Source organism: Mytilus californianus, unplaced genomic scaffold (genome assembly GCF_021869535.1).
Source record: "Mytilus californianus isolate M0D057914Y unplaced genomic scaffold, xbMytCali1.0.p SCAF_1, whole genome shotgun sequence".
NCBI classification, from domain to species: domain Eukaryota; kingdom Metazoa; phylum Mollusca; class Bivalvia; order Mytilida; family Mytilidae; genus Mytilus; species Mytilus californianus.
The window spans coordinates 122,472,663-122,497,533 of record NW_026262581.1 but is presented as its reverse complement, the minus strand read 5'-3'; the positions used below and the strand labels follow the sequence as shown (position 1 = coordinate 122,497,533).

The 24,871-nt window shown below is 32.2% G+C and overlaps 1 protein-coding gene across 10 annotated transcripts in view; it reads right to left on the bottom strand.

Moving 5' to 3' along the window:
• Positions 1-4,171: 4,171 nt before the first annotated feature.
• LOC127711554 (lethal(3)malignant brain tumor-like protein 3) overlaps positions 4,172-24,871 on the bottom strand; it is a 34,941-nt gene continuing 14,241 nt past the window's right edge. For all 10 annotated transcript variants that reach the window (XM_052217644.1, XM_052217653.1, XM_052217661.1 and 7 more), the window contains 17 exons: positions 23,872-24,134; positions 22,107-23,552; positions 21,332-21,482; positions 20,625-20,760; positions 18,885-19,000; positions 16,636-16,718; positions 14,229-14,463; positions 13,852-13,946; positions 13,213-13,441; positions 12,873-12,955; positions 12,266-12,491; positions 11,613-11,715; positions 10,909-11,100; positions 9,904-10,089; positions 8,675-8,754; positions 8,053-8,282; positions 4,172-7,066 (listed from right to left, as the gene is read on the bottom strand). In XM_052217644.1, the coding sequence (XP_052073604.1) occupies positions 6,938-7,066; positions 8,053-8,282; positions 8,675-8,754; positions 9,904-10,089; positions 10,909-11,100; positions 11,613-11,715; positions 12,266-12,491; positions 12,873-12,955; positions 13,213-13,441; positions 13,852-13,946; positions 14,229-14,463; positions 16,636-16,718; positions 18,885-19,000; positions 20,625-20,760; positions 21,332-21,482; positions 22,107-23,552; positions 23,872-24,134 (3,983 nt within the window). In that variant the 3' untranslated portion in view covers positions 4,172-6,937. The remainder of the gene's footprint in view (positions 7,067-8,052; positions 8,283-8,674; positions 8,755-9,903; positions 10,090-10,908; positions 11,101-11,612; positions 11,716-12,265; positions 12,492-12,872; positions 12,956-13,212; positions 13,442-13,851; positions 13,947-14,228; positions 14,464-16,635; positions 16,719-18,884; positions 19,001-20,624; positions 20,761-21,331; positions 21,483-22,106; positions 23,553-23,871; positions 24,135-24,871) is intronic.

Genomic DNA, 24,871 nt, shown 5'->3' with positions numbered 1-24,871 from the left:
AATCACCATGGAAATGAGATGTGCCAATGCTAATACAACTGCATACCAAATACCATTGACTTATCATATGTCGTTCCCTTTTAACAAACATAAACACAAACATTAACTATGTAAAAGTTTCAAAGTCAATGAACCATGATGAGGGGGTGGGGCTATATAATCTGCATGGAATCGAGACTTAAAAATGCCAATAAATTTGCATACCAAATATCATTGACTTAACATTAGCGGTTCATCTTAAACTGATCTAATCACAAACTAATACATGTAAACTAAGCAAAAGTTTCAAAGTCAATAGACCATGACTGAGGGGGCGGGGCCAATATTCTTCATGAAAATGATATGTGCTAATGCTTATACAACTGCATACCAATTAACATTGGCCTACCACAAATGGTTCCCCTAAAACTGACCTAATCACAAACTAATACATGTAAACTAAACAAAAGTTTCAAAGTCAATAGACCATGACTGAGGGGGCAGGGTTAAATAATCTCCATGGAAATGAGATATGTCAATGCTAATACAACTGCATACCAAATATCATTGACCTACCACTAGTGGTTCACCATAAACTAGACCTAAGGCGAGACAAAAATCTAAATACATGGTTAGATTCGGCGTATCAAAGAACCCCAATAATTAAATTTTTAATGAAACAAAATTTTATTTTGGACCTCAATGTGAACCAATTTAAAACAGAGCCCAAAATTCAATATCTAAAATACACTGTAAGATTCAGCATATTAAAGAACCTGAAGAATTCTCGACTCAGAATTAAACCACATTGAAATTGGTCAAGATATAAATATATAAAGTATTAGTAAAGTATTGTTTTTGGTCCCTTTATCCTAAATGGGGTTAGGGCCATAAACCCCAAAATCAATCAAATTTTAAGGTATGGAACCTTTTGGTACAATTTCATAGAGATCCATTTTGCGTTTGTATAAAAAAATATACAAAAATTTCAAAATTTATTTGAAAGCTGCACTCCCATGTTTTAAAACTTTTTAAAGAACAATTGCTTATAATTTGCTTACTTATCCTGTCCATTGTTAAAATGTCACAACACATTGCTGGAATGACGGCCAAGAACTTATATTGATTCTGACTTGAGGTGGGGTGGTCATGGACAAGGGAAGGAAAACTATAAAAACAGCATTCCAATGTCCAGCATTGATGCAATTCTTTTAACTGTCCTAGATCAACAACTTAAAAACATTTTTTTTGTGGTTCTTTTAAACTTTTTCATAAAAATCCTACAAGAAATGTAGGCTTTGTAGCTTAACAATATTATTTCCCATATAATTCTATTTCCTTCACAAATATTTGATTGACAATGGTTATCGAACTGTTCAAAGATCTTGCTGATACAAACCTTTGATGTAAATTTTATATAATGTCCATCACAAAATTCCTGTTGAAAACGGTTGATCAGCACTTAATTTTTTAACTCTTCCAAGACATTACTGATATTAACCTTCGATATGAGTTTCATCAAAATCTGACAAGAAATGTAGGCTTGAGAGCGCCAACAATGCAATTACCTTTAGACAGGTAATACCACCATTGTTTTTCCCCTAGTCTTTGTTAAATTGGCATCTTTCAAAAATATGTGCAGAATTTATCTTGGCTTCAAATAAAGAAATACTTGGCATGAATAAAGTTTTGTTCTGTCCATTACAACAGTAAAAATTTCACACAACATTTTATTGCATACAAGAAATTTAATAACCATGTCACCTCAAGTTTCCAAAATATTTGATAGAAACACCAAATAAAATAAAAGAACAGAGTTCCAATGTTCCCCGCGTTGCACATATTTTATATTTCCAAGGGGCATAACTCTTTTAAAAAAAGTCGATCGTCCACTATTATAGAACTTGTCCGAGATATTGCTGATATTAACCTATAGTATAAGTTTTATAAAAATCTGGCAAGAATTGTACCGGTGAGAGCGCTAACGAGGCCATTTTCCATAAATTTAATATTTTCAAGGGGCATAACACTTTTAAAAGAAGTCGATCAGCCACCATTATAGAACTTGTCTGAGATATAGCTGATATTAACCTATAGTATATGTTTTATAAAAATCTGGCAAGAATTGTATCTATGAGAGCTAACAAGACCGGACGGATGGACGGACAGACACACGGACGCACAGTATTTCCATGTCCCCCGCAACGCATTACGCAGGGGACAAAAATAGTGGTGCTTTGAATCACCCAAGACATATGTTTATGACCCAGAAACAATTTTTCTGCAGGGTTAATTTCCTACAACTGTCAAATTCAAGGGGACATTTTTTCAACCCTTTTTAGCATGAAACAGGATGTGACATACTATGTTTTACTGGTATTACACCTATAGAATTAACATTTCTAAGGGACAGAACTCCTGTATTGATTTTCAAACTCGTCCTTGACATTGCTGATTTAGACCTTCAATTTAAATTTCTCAGCAATCCTACAAGAAATGTAGACTTGAGAGCACTTACACTGCAATAGTCCTTATAATTTATATTTCCTTTTAAAATAGTTGATCTGCACTGATTTTTTTACTTGTCCGAGACATAGCGGATATAAATTTCAAAACAATCTGGCCATAATTGTATAATTATATAAATGTGCATGTGAGAGCCCATACAAGACCAGATGGACGGTCGCAGGATCTCCACCGCAATGTGTTGCTTGGGGGACAATAACAGATTATTTTGTGTGAATCTTGTGAGGTGAAAAAGCAGCAAGTACATATTTTAAAGTCTTAGGTTTGACTTGGCCAAAATTTGGCCCATATAGTTTAAAACCTTACAACAAAAACATCAATGCAGTGATTTGTGTGCAGAAAATCATCACAGCATTTATTCACATGAATAGCTGATCATTTTTGCATTTTTAAGTTTCTCTCTATCTATTATAGTTTTCAAGATAAAAGGCAAAAGTAAAAAAAATGGTAAAATTTGTCATTTAAATGCAGTAAACTGTTTACACAGAGAAATGTCCTGCCTTTTTGTAATTTTGATAATGCAAATGTTGAAATTAAAATAGCAATACTTTAACATGTAAGTTATGCAAATAATCAAAGTCAATGAACCATGACTGAATGTACAGGGCTAAACAATCTTAATGGAAATGAGATGTGCCAACACTAATACAACTGAATACCAAATACCATTGACTTATCATAAGTCATTCCCTTTAAACAAACCTAAACACAAACATTGACATGTAAAAGTTTCAAAGTCAATGAACCATGATGAGGGGATGGGGCTATATAATCTCCATGGAAACGAGACTAGCAAATGCCGATAAATTGGCATACCAAATATTATTGACTTAACATTAGCAGGTTCGTCTTAAACTGAACTGATCACAAACTAATACATGTAAACTAAGCAAAAGTTTCAAAGTCATGACTGAGGGGGCGGGCCAAATATTCTCCATCGAAATGAGATGTGCTAATGCTTATACAACTGCATAACAATTAACATTGGCCTTCCACTAATGATTCCCCTTGAACTGACCTAATCACAAACTAATACATGTAAACTAAGCAAAAGTTTCAAAGTTCAAGTCAATAGACCATGACTGAAGGGGCAGGGCCAAATCATCTCCATGGAAATGAGATGTGCCAATGATAATATAACTGCATACCAAATATTATTGACCTACAACTAGTGGTTCACCATAAACTAGACCTAATCACAAACTAATACATTGTTGACGCCGCCACCCGAAACAGCATACCTATGTCTCGCTTTTTGACTCTGTCAAGGTGAGACATTAATCCCTATAAGAAATCGTCGGACAGTTTTGACTTAAATTGGACAATAGGTTGAGCTCAATATTCTGAACATTTCTGCCCTTGTCAGATTTTCTTTATTCACAACAGTTTTCAAAATAATAGACAAAACTTGCATTTTACCCCTTTGTTCTATTTTTAGCAATGTAGGCCATCTTGGTTGGCATTTTGTAAACAAGATACCTCAATGATGATTGTGGCCAAGTTTGGTTAAATTTGGCCCAGTAGTTTCAGAGGAGAAGATTTTTGTAAAAGTTAACAGATGACGACGACGGATAACAGACGCCAAGTGATGAGAAAAGCTCACATGAAAGAGCCAGGAGAAGTTCTTCTTCGTTCTCAAAAATTTAAACCAGAAAAGAAAAGCAAATTACCTTTATATTAAATTTATTTATCACATTTTCAGCATCATACAAAACATAACAAAAACATATTTATACCTCAAAATCACAGCATTCAATCCTTCCTCAATCACTCTCTTTTGTTTTCCTTTTTAAGTAAAATGTTCCAATCATGCAATTATTTCAACTTGGAATTATTTTTAATTATGGAATTTGCATAATTTCTTGTGCTTGAAATTTTTAATAAATTCCATGTTTATTCTGTATTTTAATGTTCTGTGCAGCACACAACACTTTCTATTAAAAAGAAGATAGCACATTTTCAATAGAATGTACTGTGCGGCGCACAACACTTTCTATACAAAATACATTGTATGGAAAGTGTTATGCACCCCTCAAAACATTATAATAAAGAATAAACATGGAATTTATTAAAAATTTCAAGCACAAGAAATTATGGAAATTCCATAATTCAAAATAATTCCAAGTTGAAATAATAGCCTGTTTCCAAATGTTACAGATTTATATGTGGCCCATTTAGTATATTCAGAATAATTATTTGATCCCTGTGACAAATTTTCACCACTAACATTTTTCAAGAAATTTTTAATACCGGTAACTGGAAATACAATCCTACAAATTTTGTGTTTACCAAAAAAAAACAACCTAGTTTTTCATATTTACCTTATCTTAACCAAAACTAGCATGATACCCAAACATGGGATAATAAGTATTTAACCTGTTAAATGTATTTTTTTTGCATTTCAAAGATAGGAACAAAATGAAGTAAGGTTCAAAATGAAATTAAATGCCTCACAAATCAAGAGTACAATATTAGCCACCAATCCATACCACATTTTTACAATCCCGGACATGATTTCAATATTACACATGCAATCTACAATGCAAACTAATTTTTCGCCTGATTCAATTTTTTTCTTAGGTTAAACAAATCTGATAAGTAACATGTTTTAAGCTTTTAAAATTAACGAAACAATGTCTTTATATAAACAAAGCATAGCACAATAACACTCATAAACATTCATCCAATCATACAAAAACAATACAAAAAACCAAGGCTACATCAATTCCTTTCTATTAATCACATTCTTAACTGCATCAAGACAAATCTAAGAACATTTTCTGCATGAAGATAATAGCACCAAACAAAATTCCTGATGAATATTATGTATTGTGCAACCCAGTATGGATTGTCTCTGGAAATTATGAGTTTGGACTACAATTTAATTTAGGTTTCGAATGTAATAGGTATTTGGATACTAAGATTGAGAAATATGATTTAACACTGGTTCTGTCTTAATTTAGGTAAAAAAGTAAGCTGTCTTCAATGACATTTTAAAGAATTTTTAAACTTAAGATTTGATAATCTTCAGAGTATCACAGAGAATAGAAAGCTGCCGAAAGATGGATTATATTTTTTCATTTACTTTTATTGGTAACATATTAAACAAGCATCAATACAACCCTAATTGTTACAATTTATAACATCTAAATACATTTGATAATTATTTTTTGAAGGAAAAAAAATACTGATGTAGCAAGCAAATCCACTGAAATACCTAGGAGAATCTTGTACCATTTCGACCAAACTTGGATAAGAATGACCAATGAAACCTCTAGGAATTGGTTGACAAATAAGGGCTGTGTTTATTTGAATTATTGTATAGCATACACTTAACATTATCAAATCAATGCTAAATGATTCCATAAATTTTTGCCATTGGCACCCTTGTCACTCAGGGTGTTCTGTAGCTGTTTAACAGGAGATTCTTCACAATGATAATAATAAATTGTCATCTTCAAGATGCTTAGCTTGAGATTTTTCACAGTGATAAAAATAAATTCACATGTTCAATGAAACAACAATAATTTCAATGATTTCAAGAATTATATAAAATACTGAGTTATCCTTCTTGTTGTTTTTTTAATTATAATAAAATATTTTAACCATTCAAAATAATATATGTAATAAATAGGAGTCTATTAAAATCAACCTATAAAGTGTATTGCTACTTCTTCTCTTAAATTTATCACAGTCTTTATCCAAAATGATAAAGTGTAAACATCTTTAAAACCTATAACAAACTTTGGTGTTAAACACCTTAAAGACAAATGACTATTTCAATATATGAGGGGGAGGAGGTAAAATACAGTAAATTCCAATTAAGAACTCGATAAACAATGTGTATTATTGAGGTAAAAAGATTTTGATAAAACATTGAAATATGGAGATTAGACACTACATTCCTCACAATATATTCTCAGTATGTAGAAAAAGTTAACTCTACGGATTGGCAGAGAAAAGTAGCTATCTTCTGTTTATATTCTCCTTCCTCCCTCCCTTCTATTAGAAAGAGAGGAATCTCCTATCATCTCCAAACCTCCTCTTCCATATGTCTATCCCCATCATTTTTCCATCCTCCCTAACACTCCTCTCTCCAACACCTGCATGATTCATTTCTGGAGAAAATTGCCTGATTTTAGTTATACTTCAAAACATTGCGAATGCTCTTAAAAAAAGACAAGTTACTTAAAGCAACACATGCTCTAAAACATGTTGTGTATATTTGATGTTATTTAGAAGAGAAAATTCCTGTAACAATAATAATAAATAATCTGGGTTTTTTACACTCTTCTTATACTTTCTGTATATTATACTTATTATTATAAAATGTTTCACCCATCTAGGGAATATTTGAAAAATGTTAATTTCTTCTGGTTCTTCAGGTAGAATTAAGACTCTATATATATAATAACCAGTATTCAATAACTTTTCACACATCTAGGGAATTCTTGAACATTAATAAACTGTTGTATATTTTTAAAGCAGGTCCCAGTTTTAAATTTAAAATCTTCAGCAGATCTGTCTGGTCCATCAGAAGAAAAGCTTCACCATCAATTTGCTGAAAAGACAATAATTTGATTTACACTAAATGTATGAGTAAAGCAACTAAGATGCTGACTCCACCTATAGGTCTGTGGCCTGGTCATACAATACTACTGTGTAATTGTCCACACTTGTTTCTTTGCCTACAAACATTCAGCTGTTTTTTGTTTACTTTTAATTGTGAGTTACAGAACAACTTAGATGATGATGATGATGATGGATGACTGTTGAACATACAGTGGCAAAATCAATGATATTTAGGAGAACATGTTAATGTGATATGAATATGAATCCTGCATTGTACTAAAATCACAGGCTGAGTCAGATATTTAAAAGGGGGAAGTCATGTCGAACTAGCCAGACACATTATTATGACTAGCCAGACACAATATTATGACTCAAAGCTGACCAGTCTCTGCTCTAACTCCTAAATGCATCCTGCTTATCAAAGAAGCAGCAAACTCGATAACTTACTTTTCAAGGAATTACTGCCATTGGAATTTGTCATAAAGTTGGGATATTCATGTTATCTGGATACATGACATTTGTTTTTTAGTTATTTTTTTTCAATCAGTTTTGTGTCTCATCATCATAGCCCTGTGTTAGTAGGTTATGGTACTAAAAATTTGCATACCAAAATATGGTTTACAAACTACCATGGCCTAGAACTAATGTTGTATTTTTAAAGACATTGAATTTTTTCTTGCATTAAGTGAGATCGCTAATTTCCAAAATATCTTTCATATGTTCTGGTTGTGTTTTTGACTTAAATTTGTTTGGATATTTCTTTCTCTTTTGGGTAATAAGACCTAAGCAGGAGCATATTTTGACAACAAAACCTGAAAATTTAGAATAAATTAAAAAAAAAAAACATTTTGTCATCAAGCTATAAAGGTCCCTTCCAACAAGAATTTCTGAAAACAATATCCATTTAATTTTGTTATAATTTTCTTTTCATTATTTTAAAATGACATATTGTATAGACTTGTAAAATATAATTACCTCCTCCTTGAAAGTTCGGACATAGTCAAGACATCCAGGTAAATTGCGTACAAAATGGCAGACATCTTCAACAGACCAGCTGCTGATATCTGTCCCTCGATTAACACCGGGTAAAAGTTTGGAATGTTGTTCCCAACCTAAAGGAAGATCCTTAGATGGTTTGATGATGGAAGAAGAAAACACAGATTTGTGAATTGACGATTCAACTTTTCTCTCAGCTAGATTCTGACCTGTTAAAAAACAAACAGTTAAAATGAAAGAACAACATATTTTTACTGCTCAATTATATTTATCCTCGTTAAAGTTGAAAAAAAACAATTGGTAATTTTCAATATAAGTATTGGAGTAAAAGAAGAAAAAGAATTTCACCCATAATGTAAGAAAAAATATATGTAGTCTTAAGAAAATAGGTTTAATACAGCTTGACTTAATTATTAAAGCAAAATAATTATCTAAGAAAATGAAGGTAGCACACTTCTATATAGTACCTTAAAGTTTTAAATCATTTAAAAAATGTGATAATTTCAATGAAATACTCATGGTAAATAGTGAATGATTGATGTCCTTCACTGACAATTTGGTGTGTTATGTAGTTTGTCTTGTGAATTTTACAAATGTTTACCTTCTTTATATTCCTTTTCCTTTTTCGTGGTAAGATGTGATTTAAATGGCCCTCTGTCACCCATATTCAAGTAATAACTTCTACAATACAAATATCTCTTTATTAAGGAATCAGGATGACAATCATCATAGGTCTTATTACAACATCTGTACAATAAGAGTTAAATTTCAAATCAGCAGAATTAACATTATTTTAAAATTCTAGTTGATTTTTTTTTAAATATATAAACACAATTTTTAGCTTTTATTTTTAGTATTCTGTCATATTTAAAGTACATTTCTTGACAAGCTGAGTACACAACTCATTGTAATTAATTAGTTAATCAAGAAATAAAATGTCAATGATTAATTGGAACTTGTGAATATCTATGCATGTGTTGATTACTTAATAATTAACTGTCAATCATAAAGTAAGTATCATGTGTGTCTGTAACAGAAATGTACATGTAGAAACCCTTTCTGCATTGAAAGATACATCTTATCAGATATTTTACCAAAACTGTAATTTTTTTTCAATTCTCTGGTAAATATGCAATATAAATTGTAGAGCTGTAGCATGAATATCTTCGAGAAACGTAGGCTTGAGAGCACTCAATACAATGTAATTTTCCATACATTTAATATTTCAAAGTGGCATAACTCTTTTAAGATAAGTTGATCTGCACAGTTTTTCGAACTTGTTAGAGACATTGCTGATATAAACCTTAGATATAAATTTGATAATAATCTTGCAAGAATTGTACACTTTACAACACTTACAATGCAATTTTTCATTGATAATTAAAATTTCGAAGGGGCATAACTCTTTTTTTCAAAAAGTTGATCGGCACTGATTTTTTTAACTTGTCAGAGACATTGCTAATATCAACCTTTAATATCAATTTGATAAAAATCTGGCAAGAATTGTACACTTCAGAGTGCAAACAATGCAATTTTCCAGTCTTTGAAAAAAAGTTGATTGGCACTCTATGAACTTGTCCAAGACATTGCTGATATAACCCTTGATATAAATTTGATAAAAATTGGGGAAGTATTGTACATCTGAGAGCGCCTACAAGACTGGACAGACAGACGCATAGACAAACACTTAGGATTTCTGTGTCCTGCTCTGCATCATGCAGGGAACAAACTGTTTTCCAATCCCTTTATAACATATTTTTAATAAGAATAAACCAATCATGTGTTTTCAGGTGTTTTAAAAAATATAAATTATCTCCCTTTCCTACAAACCTAGGTTTTCTTCCTCTAGTGGATTTCACTTTAAAACCAGGTTTGACTTCTAACTGTTGTCTGTACTGTTGCATCTGTTTTTCTATGAGATTTTCCTGGGCAAGGGGACAACCTGACTTTCTGTGATGAGATGTAAATCTACCAGTCACATGACCTGATCCATCACATCCAGGGGTCTCACATTTCCTAAAAACAGAAATATCTGTACTGATAATACTGATTTTATAATTATATTTCAACTGCCGAAGAAATAATTAAAGACAGAGAAAAGACTGAATTTTCAACAAGTTTTTGATGGAAAAGACATTCTTCATTCAAAGAAAGGGAAACAATGCACTGGTTAGCAGTTATTTCAGGGCTACAAAGTATGTTTGTTTGATTTTAAACTACAAGTCCAGCACATCTTTACCCTCCATGTAACAATCAAGTACTAACAATCCTCTCAGGAAACTAGATCAAATACTTGTGAAAGGAAATACCATTAAGAAAATTCCAGAAGTAAAATATTTTATTGAACAACTATTTTGTTTGTATTTTCCAATATTTTACAGATGAAACAAAAAAATGTAATCATATTTAATATGACATAGTATCAGTTTACAAAAAATTATCAGTCAGTTATTTGAAAGATGTCTATGACATTATTATGGGATAAATGATGCAGATCGGATAATTTTTGAAGCTAGGAAAGGTTAATGCATACAAAATGTTCTTTAAAAATTATTTTGTTTTTATGCCTCTTTTCCAAATGGAAACATTTACCATAAAATTATTTCGAAAGACAACAAAATCTCATTGTAATTCCCTCATTTCATCAAAGGTCTTGGTAAATGCTTACTAGCCATACTTGAATGTTCTCTTTTGCAATTTTTTCTTTTAATTTCATTACGAAGCTGCTGCAATTTAAAATACTTCCTTTTATTAGTAAAAATACTGCTGGGTAAAACAAGTTTTGCTGTTCATGTAATAACAAGGAACTACTTTTTTAAAAGCTGTTAATCTTACGTATTTTCTTGGGATGAAGGAGATTGTGCCTCTGCTGTTTGTGTATCTGTTCCTGTTCCATCTAACGACTGATCGTCTCCAGATCCTGGCATAGGCGTCGACTGTCCTTCCTCAGCACGTGTTGACCCTAACCGATCTTGGAGTGTTGTTTCTCTATTCATATTCAATGCTGAATATGGACAACCAAAAGCACTGGGAAATAAAATTCATAATTCAAAATAAATGAAGTGACAACGTCATAATCATTTCATAATCAGGCATTTATAAGTGTATCTTTTAGCCCTCATATCAATTTTTTTAGTCATCCTTGGGGACATGAATTGATTTGGATTTCAATAATCAGAGGTTTTAATAATGTTTGTGCTAGTTACATTTCTGATTATCTATTCAATGATATTTTTTCATAGAGATTATATATAAACAACTATGATGGAATAATTTGAACCAGGTGAGGTAAACACAGTTTAAATCTATGGGAAATCTTAAATGTACAAATTGCCTTTAATGTTTCCAGACAGTCAAATTTTACAGAGCAGCAATTGTCTATTTTTAAACAAGCTATCAATAAACCATAACATTACAATTCAAGACCTCCAGAAAATATTCAGCTCAAGTCGGTCTACACTTAATTTCATCAGTAGCTTGTGGCAAATAATGTTAAAACTTCTTTCATATGATGATTAAATAACAATGTTAAATAATACCTATGATGTCCTATATATTTGGCCCCTTTAATATGTCCTATTCCTTTACAACCAGGTGTGGGACATCCAGACTGTCCAGGGGAATGGATAATGTCTTCTGGAGCTAAAAAAATATAAAACTGTTTGATTATACGATCCTGGGAGATGAATCACATCTTCTAGAGCTAAAGAACATAAAATTGACTACCTACTCACCCATATCAGAAAAAAAGAGCATTCTCATCACAGGTTTTACCGTCTGATGGTAAAAAGACTGGTTTGTGAATTTTGAATAACTAACAATAAAATTAGTGTGCTTTAATGCTTTTGTTCATGCACAGATGGGTGTAAAATTTTATGGTTTAATTAATCATTTTGGAAATTTAGAGATATTATCTCTCTTCGAAACATGCAAGCATAGTCATCTCATAGCATAGGGTTTGCTGCCAAATTACTTACACAGGAAAGGATACTGACATAGTTTGAATTTAAATTTCTGGAAATATCCTGTACAGGATTTTCAGAAATTATGGAAACTAATATAAAGTTACAATAGATTTCAAAAGGTATCTGTACAAGATGGAATTCTACATAAACGAAGTGTATACTAATTCAGTTTTGCCGACTCATCAGTATAAGTACTTCACATACACAATATGACAATGAACACTTACATATAGGTGCTGTGAGAGGATGTCCTGTTTTAGCACACCAGCCTGGCGGATGAATGTCCAAAGAATCGTCATCCATCCAGTAGTCATAACTGTCAGCCCATCCATCAAAATGTATCTTTATCAGATGTCCATCAGTATCAACAACAGAGGCTACTCTTATTAGGATAGGATTTCTCTTGTCAACAACTTCTAACTTCATACTAACTTCAAATCCAAGTGGGGCTCTCTGTTAATTGTTATGTATGAAAGTGGTCATAGATATTAAATTTAAGAACATGAAAATATATAAACCTTCACATAATAATACCCTATAACTTATATAAATGGAGTTAAAATAAGCTTAATTTATATTATTTCCATTACCAGAATAACTCCTTTACTTTTCACTGCTTTTTACATCATTTACATGTTTTATCGACTGACTAGATCTCTGCATCCTTTAACTGAGAGTAATTGTGCCTGCTTGATATTGTAGTATCTTTGTATTCTTATGATCATTATTTAACCCTGCTAACTAATGGAATCAAGCATATTGACCATTATTTACCAACATAATTCATGTCTCTTATACTACAACACAAAAGCTTATTAAATGTTATAATCTTACAGGTTTAAATGCTCTGGCTGGGACTGCCGCTGACTTTGTGTTTACCAGGTATTCATCCCATCTAAATGTTGCACCTTTCCATTCTAAAAAAAAAAAAAAAAAAAAAAAAAAAAAAAAAAATTGACGTTGTTGATAAAAAACATACTACATTTGAGATTTCACTTTAAATTCAGAAACAAATCAAATATTATTTTATCAACATTCAACTAAATCTTATATTATTAACTAACAAAATCAGCATTATAATGTATTCAATTCTACAATGGCACACTTGAAAAAAAAATAATTGTTATTTGAAAAGAATATTGGTGTTATTTCTAACCGTATAAGAAAATTTTACCACATGGGGGATTTAATGGTAACCCTTGCTCCTCACACCAGCCAACAGGAAGTATGTTCGGGGAGGTAATGTCACACCAATAGTCATATGTATCTTCCCATCCATCAAAATGTATCAAAACTCTGTCTCCCATAGTATCTACTACTGTAGACACACACACTAAATTATTGTTTTTCTTGTCAACAGACTCCAATTTACTGCCTATTCTAAACAAACTTGGAGTCACAGGCTGAAATAATATAAGTATTCAATGCAAACCTCTCAAATATGATCTCAAAACATTTTGTTTCTTACACAAAACTCATTAAACTATCAATTTTTTAAGTTACAGGCTCAATTATTTTTCATGGATACAATCACTATGGTTACAATATTGGTTTTGAAAAATAGTGAAATACAATAGATATAGTTTTGATCAGTACAAATGTTACTAGTCTTACAATTCCCTAGTTTTGTAGATCCAAATCTTGTCTCTGATTTCTTGTATACACCTTTCAGGAAGGTATTTTGTGTATATTAATAATGGGAATTTATATATGCTTCTTTCAGACCATATAAAAATACTTAAATATTGTCATATATGGTGAAATTATTATTGTGGAATATTATAAGTTTAATGTGATAACCAAATATACTTACTGTGTTAGGTTGGTTGTGGAACATTTGCTTTGGAGCAGATATAGCTTTAGCTAGTTTTAAATATGTTGCCCAATTAAAAGTATCTTTGTTGAATCCTGAAAATGAAATACATTTTTCTTTTAATACAGATGTAGATTGATCTTATCAAGTTAATATCAAGAAAACCTCTAATGTTTTTGTTTTTCTTATTATGTGTTGTTTGTTAGCTGTATAACAGCTGTTTACTTCACAACTCTGTTTTTCATATTAGATCTAAACTGAGGAGTTGTGTAAACAAAGATTTGATTAGCAAATACATGATGATAAGCAAAATATCAGCTCACTCTGGGCATAGAGGTATAATATTGAGTGAAGTTCATGAGGTTTTTTATTCCTACCTTTAGGAGGCTGCAAGGTTTTTCCATTTTTCTCACACCATCCAACAGGGAATATATAGGGTGAATCTGCATTGGTCCAGAAATCGTAACATTCTGAGTAACCATCAAAATGTAGTCTTACACGGTATCCACAGACTTCTGCAACACTTAATACACATAGCAGTGTCTGATGCTTTGGATCAATGCCTTCCATTCTCATACCTAATTTAAATCCATTCTTGTGAGACGGGAATGCCTAAAAATAAAGATGATTTTCATAAGTTAGATGAGAGAAAACTATTACAAATGATGTGATCTTAGGTTTTCAGCTACACTTATAAGTAAGAAGTATGAATTTGATTAAAAAGACACTAGCAATATGGTCTTTAAACCATTTTAATACATGTATCAGCTTTGACAATGACCTTTAAGATGGCAATGGTGTTGATTTCATACAGCCTTAAGACAATATATCAACAACTGAGCAGACTCCGGATGAACTAAGTGGTTCTTTTTGCTATGGGTATAAATAGGTGTTCAATGAATATGTTAATGTCTTAATAAGTACTCCAATGAGCCACTCACTTGGCATTCTTGCATAAAACTGACACAATGTATCAAGAATATTTGAGTTGAATGGAAACTGTGTAAGCTCAAATCTTGTCTTTCTGATCACTTTTGCCAGACAGCGTTTTTGTTTATCCATTATGGTTTTCATGGAATTAGAAATATGCAAAAATGTAAAAAAACATAAAAAACAAAAACAAAATATAGTTATAAAGGGACATAACTGAAGAACGGTAAAAATGACGCTATCCAAATTTGAACTTAATCTGATTTTTGTGGTAATAAGCATTGTGTGTAAGTCTCATAACATTTGGTTGAGGCTAACTTAAGTAGAGAACAGAAACTAAAAATTCAGCAATTTTTCTATTTGTAAACACACATAACTCTAGAACGGTTGTGTATAAGTTTTATAACATTTGGTTGAGACAAACTAAAGTTAGAGAACGGAAACGAAAAATTCAGCAATTTTTATGTTTATAAAGGGACATAACTCAAGAATGGTAAAAGTGTCGCCACCAAATTTCGTACTTAATCTGTATTATGTAGTAAGCATTGTGTATAAGTTTCATAACATTTGGTTGAGGCAAACTAAAGTTAGAAAACAGAAACAAAAATTTGTACTTGATCTTAGTTTTGTGGTAATGAATATTGTGTATAGGTTTCATAATGTTTGGTTGGGGCAAACTTAAGTTACAGAATGGAAAATAAAATTTTGCAATCTTTCGATTCATAAAGGGGCATAACTCAATAATGGTTAAAGTGACACTACCCAAATTCAACTTGATCTGTGTTTTGTCAGTGGAAGTCAAAGTTAAACATTGCATCGTATAAAGCATTGATTGTAGTTGATTCAACTATAAGGAAGATAACTCCAAATTTAAAAAATAACTTGATATTTAGAAGAAAATAAAAATTTAGCAATTTTTCCATTTATAAAGGGGCATTACTCTAGAACGGTTACAGTGACGCAACCAAAATTCAAACTTGATCTGTGTTTTGTGGTAATAAGCATTGTGTATAAGTTTCATAACATTTGGTTTAGGCAAACTTAAGTAAGAGAACGGAAACTAAAAATTTTGCAATTTTTCAATTTATAAAGGGGCATAACTCTAGAACGGTTAAAGTGACGCCACCAAAATTCAATCTTGATCTGTGTTTTGTGGTAATAAGCATTGTGTATAAGTTTCATGACATTTGGTTGAGGCAAACTTAAGTTAGAGAACGGAAACAAATTTTTGGAATTTTTCCATTTATAAAGGGGCATAATTCTAGAACGGTTAAAGTGACGCCACCAAAATTCAAATTTGATCTGTGTTTTGTGGTGATAAGCATTGTGTATAAGTTTCATAACATTTGGTTGAGGCAAACTCAAGTTAGAGAACGGAAACCAATTTTGGGACGTACAGACAAGGGTAAAACTTAATGCCCCCACCGCTATGCGGGGGCATAAAAAACAAAACAGGTTTAATCATGATTTTGGGCCACAACTCTAGTCTGGGGTTGATTGATGGGTCAATCAAAGAACATTTATGTAGATTTTGTGCTGCTCATTACTTTTGATGTTCAAACCAATCTAACCTAAATTAGTGTGAAAGACATTTTGTCCATCAGCATGGAACAAAATCTAAAACAAGAATGTGTCCATATTAAACAGATGCCCCACTCGCACTATCATTTTCTAATGTTCATGGACCATGAAAATTTAGTATAAATCATCATTGAAGAACAATTGACTATAAGGAGTCAATGGCAACAGTTCACACTGGCCCTTTAGGCTAGGTAAGCTACAAAAGGCACAGTATACTACTTGAGAGTAGTACTTCTGTTTTGTTCCATTTCAATAATAAATCAGAATACTAACATTTTTAAACAATCTTGGAGGTGCTGCTGGACATTTCTCTTCAGATATATAGGTTGTCCAGGAAAAGGTTTTGGATTTTCTCCCTACAAATAGAATTACATAAATAAAGAAACATTTTTAAAAAACAACTTCTAATAAACCATGTAAAATTAAAATTTACAATCAGTGCTCAAAGAATACATGATGAAACTAGAGGCTCTTAAGAGCCTTTGTCACTCACTTGCATCTTCAACAATGGCCATTTTTAGTAAAAATCAGTATTAAAGGGAAACAACTCTATTGAGTTAACTGACAATTTCAGTAATGTTGACATATTAGTAGATCTTATCCTGCTGATAATTTTTGCTTTTCAAAGTTTCTATTTACCTATTACAGTTTTCAAGATAATAAGTAAACAATGCTAAAAAATGTAAAAAATATCATTAAAGGGCAATAACTCCAAAACGAGTCTACTTAAGGGGGTACAGAACACCTAAGGGAGTTTACTCTTTCAAAATCAGCTAAATGTATTAGAAAAGAGAAATCAAGCTTCTCACAGAACAAAATTAGTGTTTGTCAAACTGCTATATATCCAATGAAATTATTCCTGTAAATTGTGTGGTTTAAATTTTTGAAACATTTTATGTGTTTGTCAACTGGTCAAAGTAAATATTTTTTCAAAATTTTATCAAAATTGAGTGTTAGGTACCCCCTTAAGATTTCAGCCATTTTGGCTCATTAGTAGATCTTGTCTTGCTGATCATTTGTGCTGTGTTATGTTTCTATCTATCTATAACAGTTTTCAATATAATAGGCAATAATGGGAAAAATTGTCATAAAAGGGCAATAACTTCAATAAGGTGTCAACTAATGATTATGGTTGTGTTGACTTATTTTTAAATCTTGTCTTGTTGATCATATTTGTTTAGTATATTTTCTATCTATCTATTATAGTTTTTAAGATATAAGGCAAAAATGCAAATAATGGGTGAAAATTGTCATTAAAGGGCAACAACTCTAAAAAGGAGTCATCTGACAATTTTGGTTATGTTTGACTTATTTGTAGATCTTGTATTGCTGATCATTTTTCCCCTTTAAAGTTTCTGTCTATCTATTATAATTTTCGGGATAGTAGAATTTTTTTTTAAATGGTAAATTTGTCATTTAAGGGCAATAACTCCTACAAGAAGTCATCTGACAGTTTTGACACAAATAGGCAATAGGTAGAGCTCAACATTCTGAACATTTAAGCTTTGTCAGAATTTCTCTATTCATAGTGGTTTTCAAAATAATAGGCAAAACTTGCATTTTACCCCTATGTTCTATTTTTAGCCATGTCGGCCATCTTGGTTGGCAGGCGTGGTCATCAGACTCATTTTTTAAACTAGATATCCCGATGATGATTGTGGCCAAGTTTGGTTAAATTTGGCTCTGTAGTTTCAGAGGGGAAGATTTTTTGTAAAAGTTAACAGACGACGGACAACAAGTGATGAGAAAAGCTCACTTGGCAATTGCCAGATTAATCCTTTTATCAACAGCCGTCAATATTAAAGTTACACTATCAATTACATGACTTTTGTTATCTTTTTACAATGTATATAGTTCTGCCTATGGTTTTTCCATCAGTCTAATTTGGTATTAAATTTTTAGAAAATAAATGAAAACTACCCTTTTCAATTAATTGGTAAGTTTACCCTCTTTAAATAAAGAATTTATTAAAAAATTGGGTAATTTTTACTGAAAAGTTGTGAGAATATTTCCTAATAATTTAAACTTTCAAAGAAAAAAGAAGTAATTTTTAGACAAAATCCTAATATATACATTCAACTTGTTATAAGAAAGAAAATTGTATCTAAACTTTAAACTCTATAGACTCATTCATCACAATTAGTTATTTTGTGTGTATTAGTCTATTCCAACTTTGATAAAACATTCATATTAACTTTAATACACACACACACACTCATTCAACATCTCCCTACTATTTCTTGCATTAACTAATCCCTTTCAGATATGAAGGTAATATTATATGTATGCATGTACATATATAAGACTTTGATTGATTTTGGAACACTCAAATAGGAAATAAAAGATGAATTTTGGTCTGTTTTGTAGGGCCCTTTTACCAACTCAATTTTTAAACAGTTACAGACTTTACACAGAGATTTTTTTAACCCGAAATAAGTTAACAGATGTATTGATATTCATTTGCATAAGGTCAATTTCTATCCGACACAGCTCATATATAATCCATTCAGGATTATTCTAACCTGGTGCTGTTTTTATATCATCTTCTCCCTTCATCAGAAGTAGTTTCTTTCTTTTCTTCTTCATGCCGAGTACCATCTTAGATACCAAATTATTTTTCTTTACCTCTCGTTCTCTTCTGTAAAATTAAGGTAAAAAAATGATTTTTGTATTATTCAGATACAATGCAGTTAAATTTTACCAAACACCTTATTTTTCTAAGTGTGTTCATAGAATAAATCTAAATTTGTTTGTTTGGTAGTCGCACATAGAAATCATTATCACCTTTTTTAGGAGTAACTATAATTCAGCCAATCAAATAAGGATACAGATAACAAATCGATTCATTGACAAGTTACTGTTTCTTTATTTATCAATGCTAATTCCATCGTTCAACTTACAACTACGAACATTCAAAATCTTTGCACTGACTGCACATCCACAATCAATTTGAGCTTAATTTATAAATAAAAGAAGAATGTGTTTATGGGACACAGTTGCTCCCTATTGTGAATAAACGGCAAATTCAGCAATTCTTCCATTTATAAAGGGACATAACTCAAGAACGGTGACAGCGACTCCACCCGAATTCAAAATTGATCTGTGTTTGGTGGTAATAAGCATTGTGTACAAGTTTCATATCATTTGGTTGAGGCAAACTTAAGTTTTAGTGTGGAAACAGGATATTCAGCCATTATTCCATATATAAAGGACATAATTTAAGAACAGTGAAAGTGACACCACCCAAATTCAAACATGCTCTGTGTTTTGTGGTTATAAGCATTGTGTACAAGTTTAATAACTTTCGATTGAGGCAAACTAACGTTAGAAAACGAAAATTGCTGCTGTCAGTGTTAAAAGAGTAATGTTGACTGCCAAAAACTAAGCTCATTCTTCAGTTAACAGGAAAATGCTCAAACACAAGTCTGACAAACAGTCACTGTAATAACTTTGACTGATATGCTACCACACAAGTCTGACTACACAACTGTCCATTCTGACAGAATTCACTGTAATAACTTACTTTGACCGATTTGCTCCCACACAAGTCTGACTACAGAACTGTCCATTCTGACAGAATTCACTGTAATAACTTACTTTGACTGATATGCTCCCACACAAGTCTGACTATACAACTGTCCATTCTGACAGAATTCACTATAATAATTTACTTTGACCGATATGCTCCCACACAAGTCTGTCTACAGAACTGTCCATTCTGACAGAATTCACTGTAATAACTTACTTTGACTGATATGCTCCCACACAAGTCTGACTACAGAACTGTCCATTCTGACAGAATTCACTGTAATAACTTACTTTGACTGATATGCTCCCACACAAGTCTGACTATACAACTGTCCATTCTGACAGAATTCACTGTAATAACTTACTTTGACTGATAAGCTCCCACACAAGTCTGACTATACAACTGTCCATTCTGACAGAATTCACTGTAATAACTTACTTTGACTGATATGCTCCCACACAAGTCTGACACAGAACTGTCCATTCTGACAGAATTCACTGTAATAACTTACTTTGACCGATATGCTTCCACACAAGTCTGACTACAGTACTGTCCATTCTGACAGAATTCACTGTAATAACTTACTTTGACTGATATGCTCCCACACAATTCTGACTACAGAACTGTCCATTCTGACAGAATTCACTGTAATAATTTACTTTGACTGATATGCTCCCACACAAGTCTAACTACACAACTGTCCATTCTGACAGAATTCACTGTAATAACTTACTTTGACTGATATGCTCCCACACAAGTCTGACTACAGAACTGTCCATTCTGACAGAATTCACTGTAAAATCCATATTCTCCACAATGATTACACTGACACACTAAATCTTTCTTGTCACCACTTTCATCTGCTTTTTCTAAGATAATATAATCATATTTAATCACATTTTAAAATATATAAGATGACAAAATATAAATAAATTGCATTAAGCTTCAATAATAAGCTATTGAATACGTCCTTACCAATTAACCATGTTTAATATAAAACTACTGTGGATTCATTATTATTCGTGGGATACCAATTTTCGTCTTTTTCGCGGGTACAGGTGAACTACGAATTCAAATGTGCAATGAATTACAAATTTTCTATAGGCTTTGTATGCAGAGATTGGCAAAACCAAGAAATCAAATATCCAGGAAAGTGCAAGTTTTCCTCAATCCACGAAAATAAATGAATCCACAGTAATTCATAAGTCAAATAATTTTTTTTTATTTTTCACTTTAATATTTTATGCTCTTTAATTTCAAATCTGTTTCATATTCCTCGTCAAACATATTATCTATTTTAATTTCAAGATCTGTTTAACATTCCTCTTCAGACATATTATCTATGTATTCTGTTACATCCAGATCTTTCTATACCTTTCCTAGGGTGGGACTTGTCAGCAAAGGGACATAACAAATAACATGAACTCTGTACCATCATACCTTCTTTCATTTCTGTATCCTCTTTAAACACATTATCTCCAGCCTCTGTAACATCCCTACTCTGTTCAGTCTCACTACTGGTATTCAATGTCTCATCACATTCTAATTCTTCAGTTATTACTTCAACACAACCAAACTCATTCAGAGTAAACTGCAAATAAAGTCTTCAAATGTAGTCTTTATAAAACATGCTATTATAAAGATAACAATAATCATGGATATGACATATATTGTTTCATTTATTAATTAGGCCTCTGATTATCTTTTAGATTCAATTGGATACTTTACCATTAAGTTTAAAATGTGTTAACCAACTTAAAATTAGTCGACTGTGCTAAATAGAGTTGATAATGCAAAGAAAAATGAATAAGTCTAATAATTCTGGACTGACATCAGTGAAAATCATTAAACATCAAGGAGTGCTTACACAAATAAATCCTAAGACTGTTATTTCACTAAAATATGTGAAAGTGAAACTGTTAATTTTAATGCTAAATGACCTGTGACACCACTTTTCATTAGATGACTTCTGCCATCAATTCAACAGTTCATGGCAACAGTGTTGTGTAACAGATGTTTGCAGGATATTCATGTTTTACTTTGACCCCATTATTGCAATAGAAGAGAAATAACAGCAATATGTTGGAAGCAGTGCTTGTGCCAATTACAGATTAGACAATTTGAAAATGAAGTTTTATCAGGATCAGTCATAGCAAATTAGATTATCAGAGATAAAAAATTCCCATCACTGATTAGCTTTATACATGTAATTTACCTTTAGTTCACTCCCCTCCAATGTCCCTACTCCATCTTTCCATGTTAACGCTTCATAATCTGCTACATCTTTACTTTCTTCTTTTTTCTCTTCTTCCAAAGTTTGTTTTTCATTCTTTACTTCATCAATTTCCATCACATTATCGTTTGGTTCTTGTTTCACAGATTCTGAGGAATTTTCACCAGGCTCATTTTTTACTGACATTTTAGTTTCCATTTTAACTTCTGTCATTTCATTTTCTATTGTGATTTTGTTTTCTTTTAAAAGCTTCTCAAAGTCTCCTTTTTCACTTTTAAATTGTTTGACAGGTTCTACTGTTTTTTCATCTTTTACTGTAGTACCAATAGATTCCTCCACATTAGATGGTTCCTCCTTTACAGTAGAATCAACAACTGGCAAACATTCCGGTTTATCTTCTACAATCATCTGAACAATACCAGATGAATTCATATTTCCAGAAGCCATTTCATTTAACTTAATAATATCTTTCAATTGATTAGCCATATTCTGATTTTCAAGAAGATTTTTTTCAACATTACCAAGAGATGTAACAACTTGCGGCAAGGTTGTATTTTCGTTAGCAGCTAAAGTAGCTGAGTTTTTTCGAGTTGTTTTTTGTTTTGTTTCTACTACTGGTAAATCTGTTTTCTTTGTCAGTTCTGGCATTAATCCATCTAGTTCCGAAACAGGAGTTGGAATCTGATGTGATGTATCCTGTTGCATAACAGGCATTGGAACCAAATTTTTATTTTGGGACAAAATCATATATTGTGTTGCCTGTTGATTTTTCTTTGAATTTTCAATGATGTGAGCTTTCATACCTGGTGACTGGAATCTATTGACAGGGGACTGAACTATAATACTAGACTGAGCTACACTTTGCTGATTAATATTCAATTTAGGTGGGATTTGCTGAGTGGTTTGACGGATAGGTGGTCGGATTAAAACAGTAGATGGATTACGGTTAGGAAGTGCCTTATTACTCTGGATAACTGGATTGAGCCTCACCTGGCCAGCAGCCTGTGTATTTATAGTAAAAGTAACTTGTGAGTGTCCTTTTGCATTTTGTAGCTGTATCTGACTAACCAATGGTTGTTGTTGTCCTTTAAGTGCCTGGGATTTTCCAGTCTGTTGAAGCAGACTAGCCTGTTGTTGAACAGTCATAATATTAGAAGGCTGGGCATTTGTGTCTGTTTTACTATTAGCACCTGTAACTAATGGTATTTGAGCAATTGGTCTGACAGAAAATATTGGCTGGTTTGTTGTCTGCACTGTTGATAATTTAGCTTGTTGTCCACTTATAGCCGGTTGTGGCCGGATATATCTGGTTGTCTGAAAATTTGGTATGATCAGTTGTTGCTGCTGTTGATTTAGAACTGCAGCATTAGGAATCTGTTGGGCAACAATTCCACCTGACAACTGTGACAAAGAAACTTGACCTTGGATCTACAAAATAAAAGTCACTGGTCAAAATTCTAGGCATTAAATTAGAAAAATCTCCCTTTTTCATCAATGACAAAAAAATTAGAAGCTTTTGATATTACAATTTGTAACCTACATCTCACAATCCACCATTGTAATAGTTTATACATGGAAAGCAGCCCTGCTGCATACATATATACGTTTAATGATATCTTGTCAAGGATATTAAAATATGTAGAAATGTACTCATAACAACAGTTTAACAGACTAGTGCTTACTGGTTGTTGTGAAGGAATTTAATTCAGATATTTTACTGATCTCTGTGATGAAAACATAAGCTTACCACTTTCTGTGTGGTAATGCCTTGTGTTGTTTGTGGTCCAACTTGAAACTGAACCTGTCCTCCTGGTGCCTGTTTCTGTTGTACAGCTCCTTGCATTGTCTGGACACCTCCTGGTCTGGCAACAGTAAAAGCTAGATTTCCAGGTCTAACTGTTACCATACCACTAGAACCAACATTCTGTATTTGGGACTGGTTTAGAAAGGATATATTGCCCCTAGGGCTTGGAGTAGAAAATCTCATCGGTCCAGACTGAACTGTCCTTCCTACAATACCAATTTATAATTCATTGAAGAACATTTTGTTATCAGTAAATTAAAACCATACTAAATATCACACATATTTACTTTCATGGTACTACAATCTGTCGATACCTACAGTTTGGCATTGTACAAGGTCATGTTTTTCCCTGACTGTTAATGACGTCTTTACACTAAATCCATTGGATGTTGGATGTGTACTGATTGATAGTTTAGTCTTAGATACATGATTTTTTTTTAGTTGTTATTGGCTCTGAACTAGCTGTCAGTAACTGCCATTATTCTCAGATCTGTACTTAAGTGTCTTTTTGTTGTGGGGATGTATAAGTACCCGTCCATGTCCACTCTCGTGTTTTTGTTAGATTTATTTCTATTTGTATCCATCTGATGAGTTAAGCCATTTTCAACTGATTTTTATAGTTTGTTCTTATGTTGTACTGTTACACCACTGTCCCAGGTTAGAGGGAGGGTTGAGCGCTCACAAACATGTTTAACCCCACCACATTCTTTATGTGCCTGTCCCAAGTCAGGAGTCTGTAGTTCAGAGGTTGACGTTGGTTCATGTCTGTCATATTTGTTTTGTTATAAATTAGGCCGTTAGTTTTCTCAACTGAATTGTTTCATATTTTTCATGTCCGGGCCTTTTATAGCCGACTATACGGTATGTGTTTTTCTCATTGTTGTTGCTTACATTCACTTCATTTTAACTTTGGTGGATAGTTGTCTCATCGGTAATCATACCA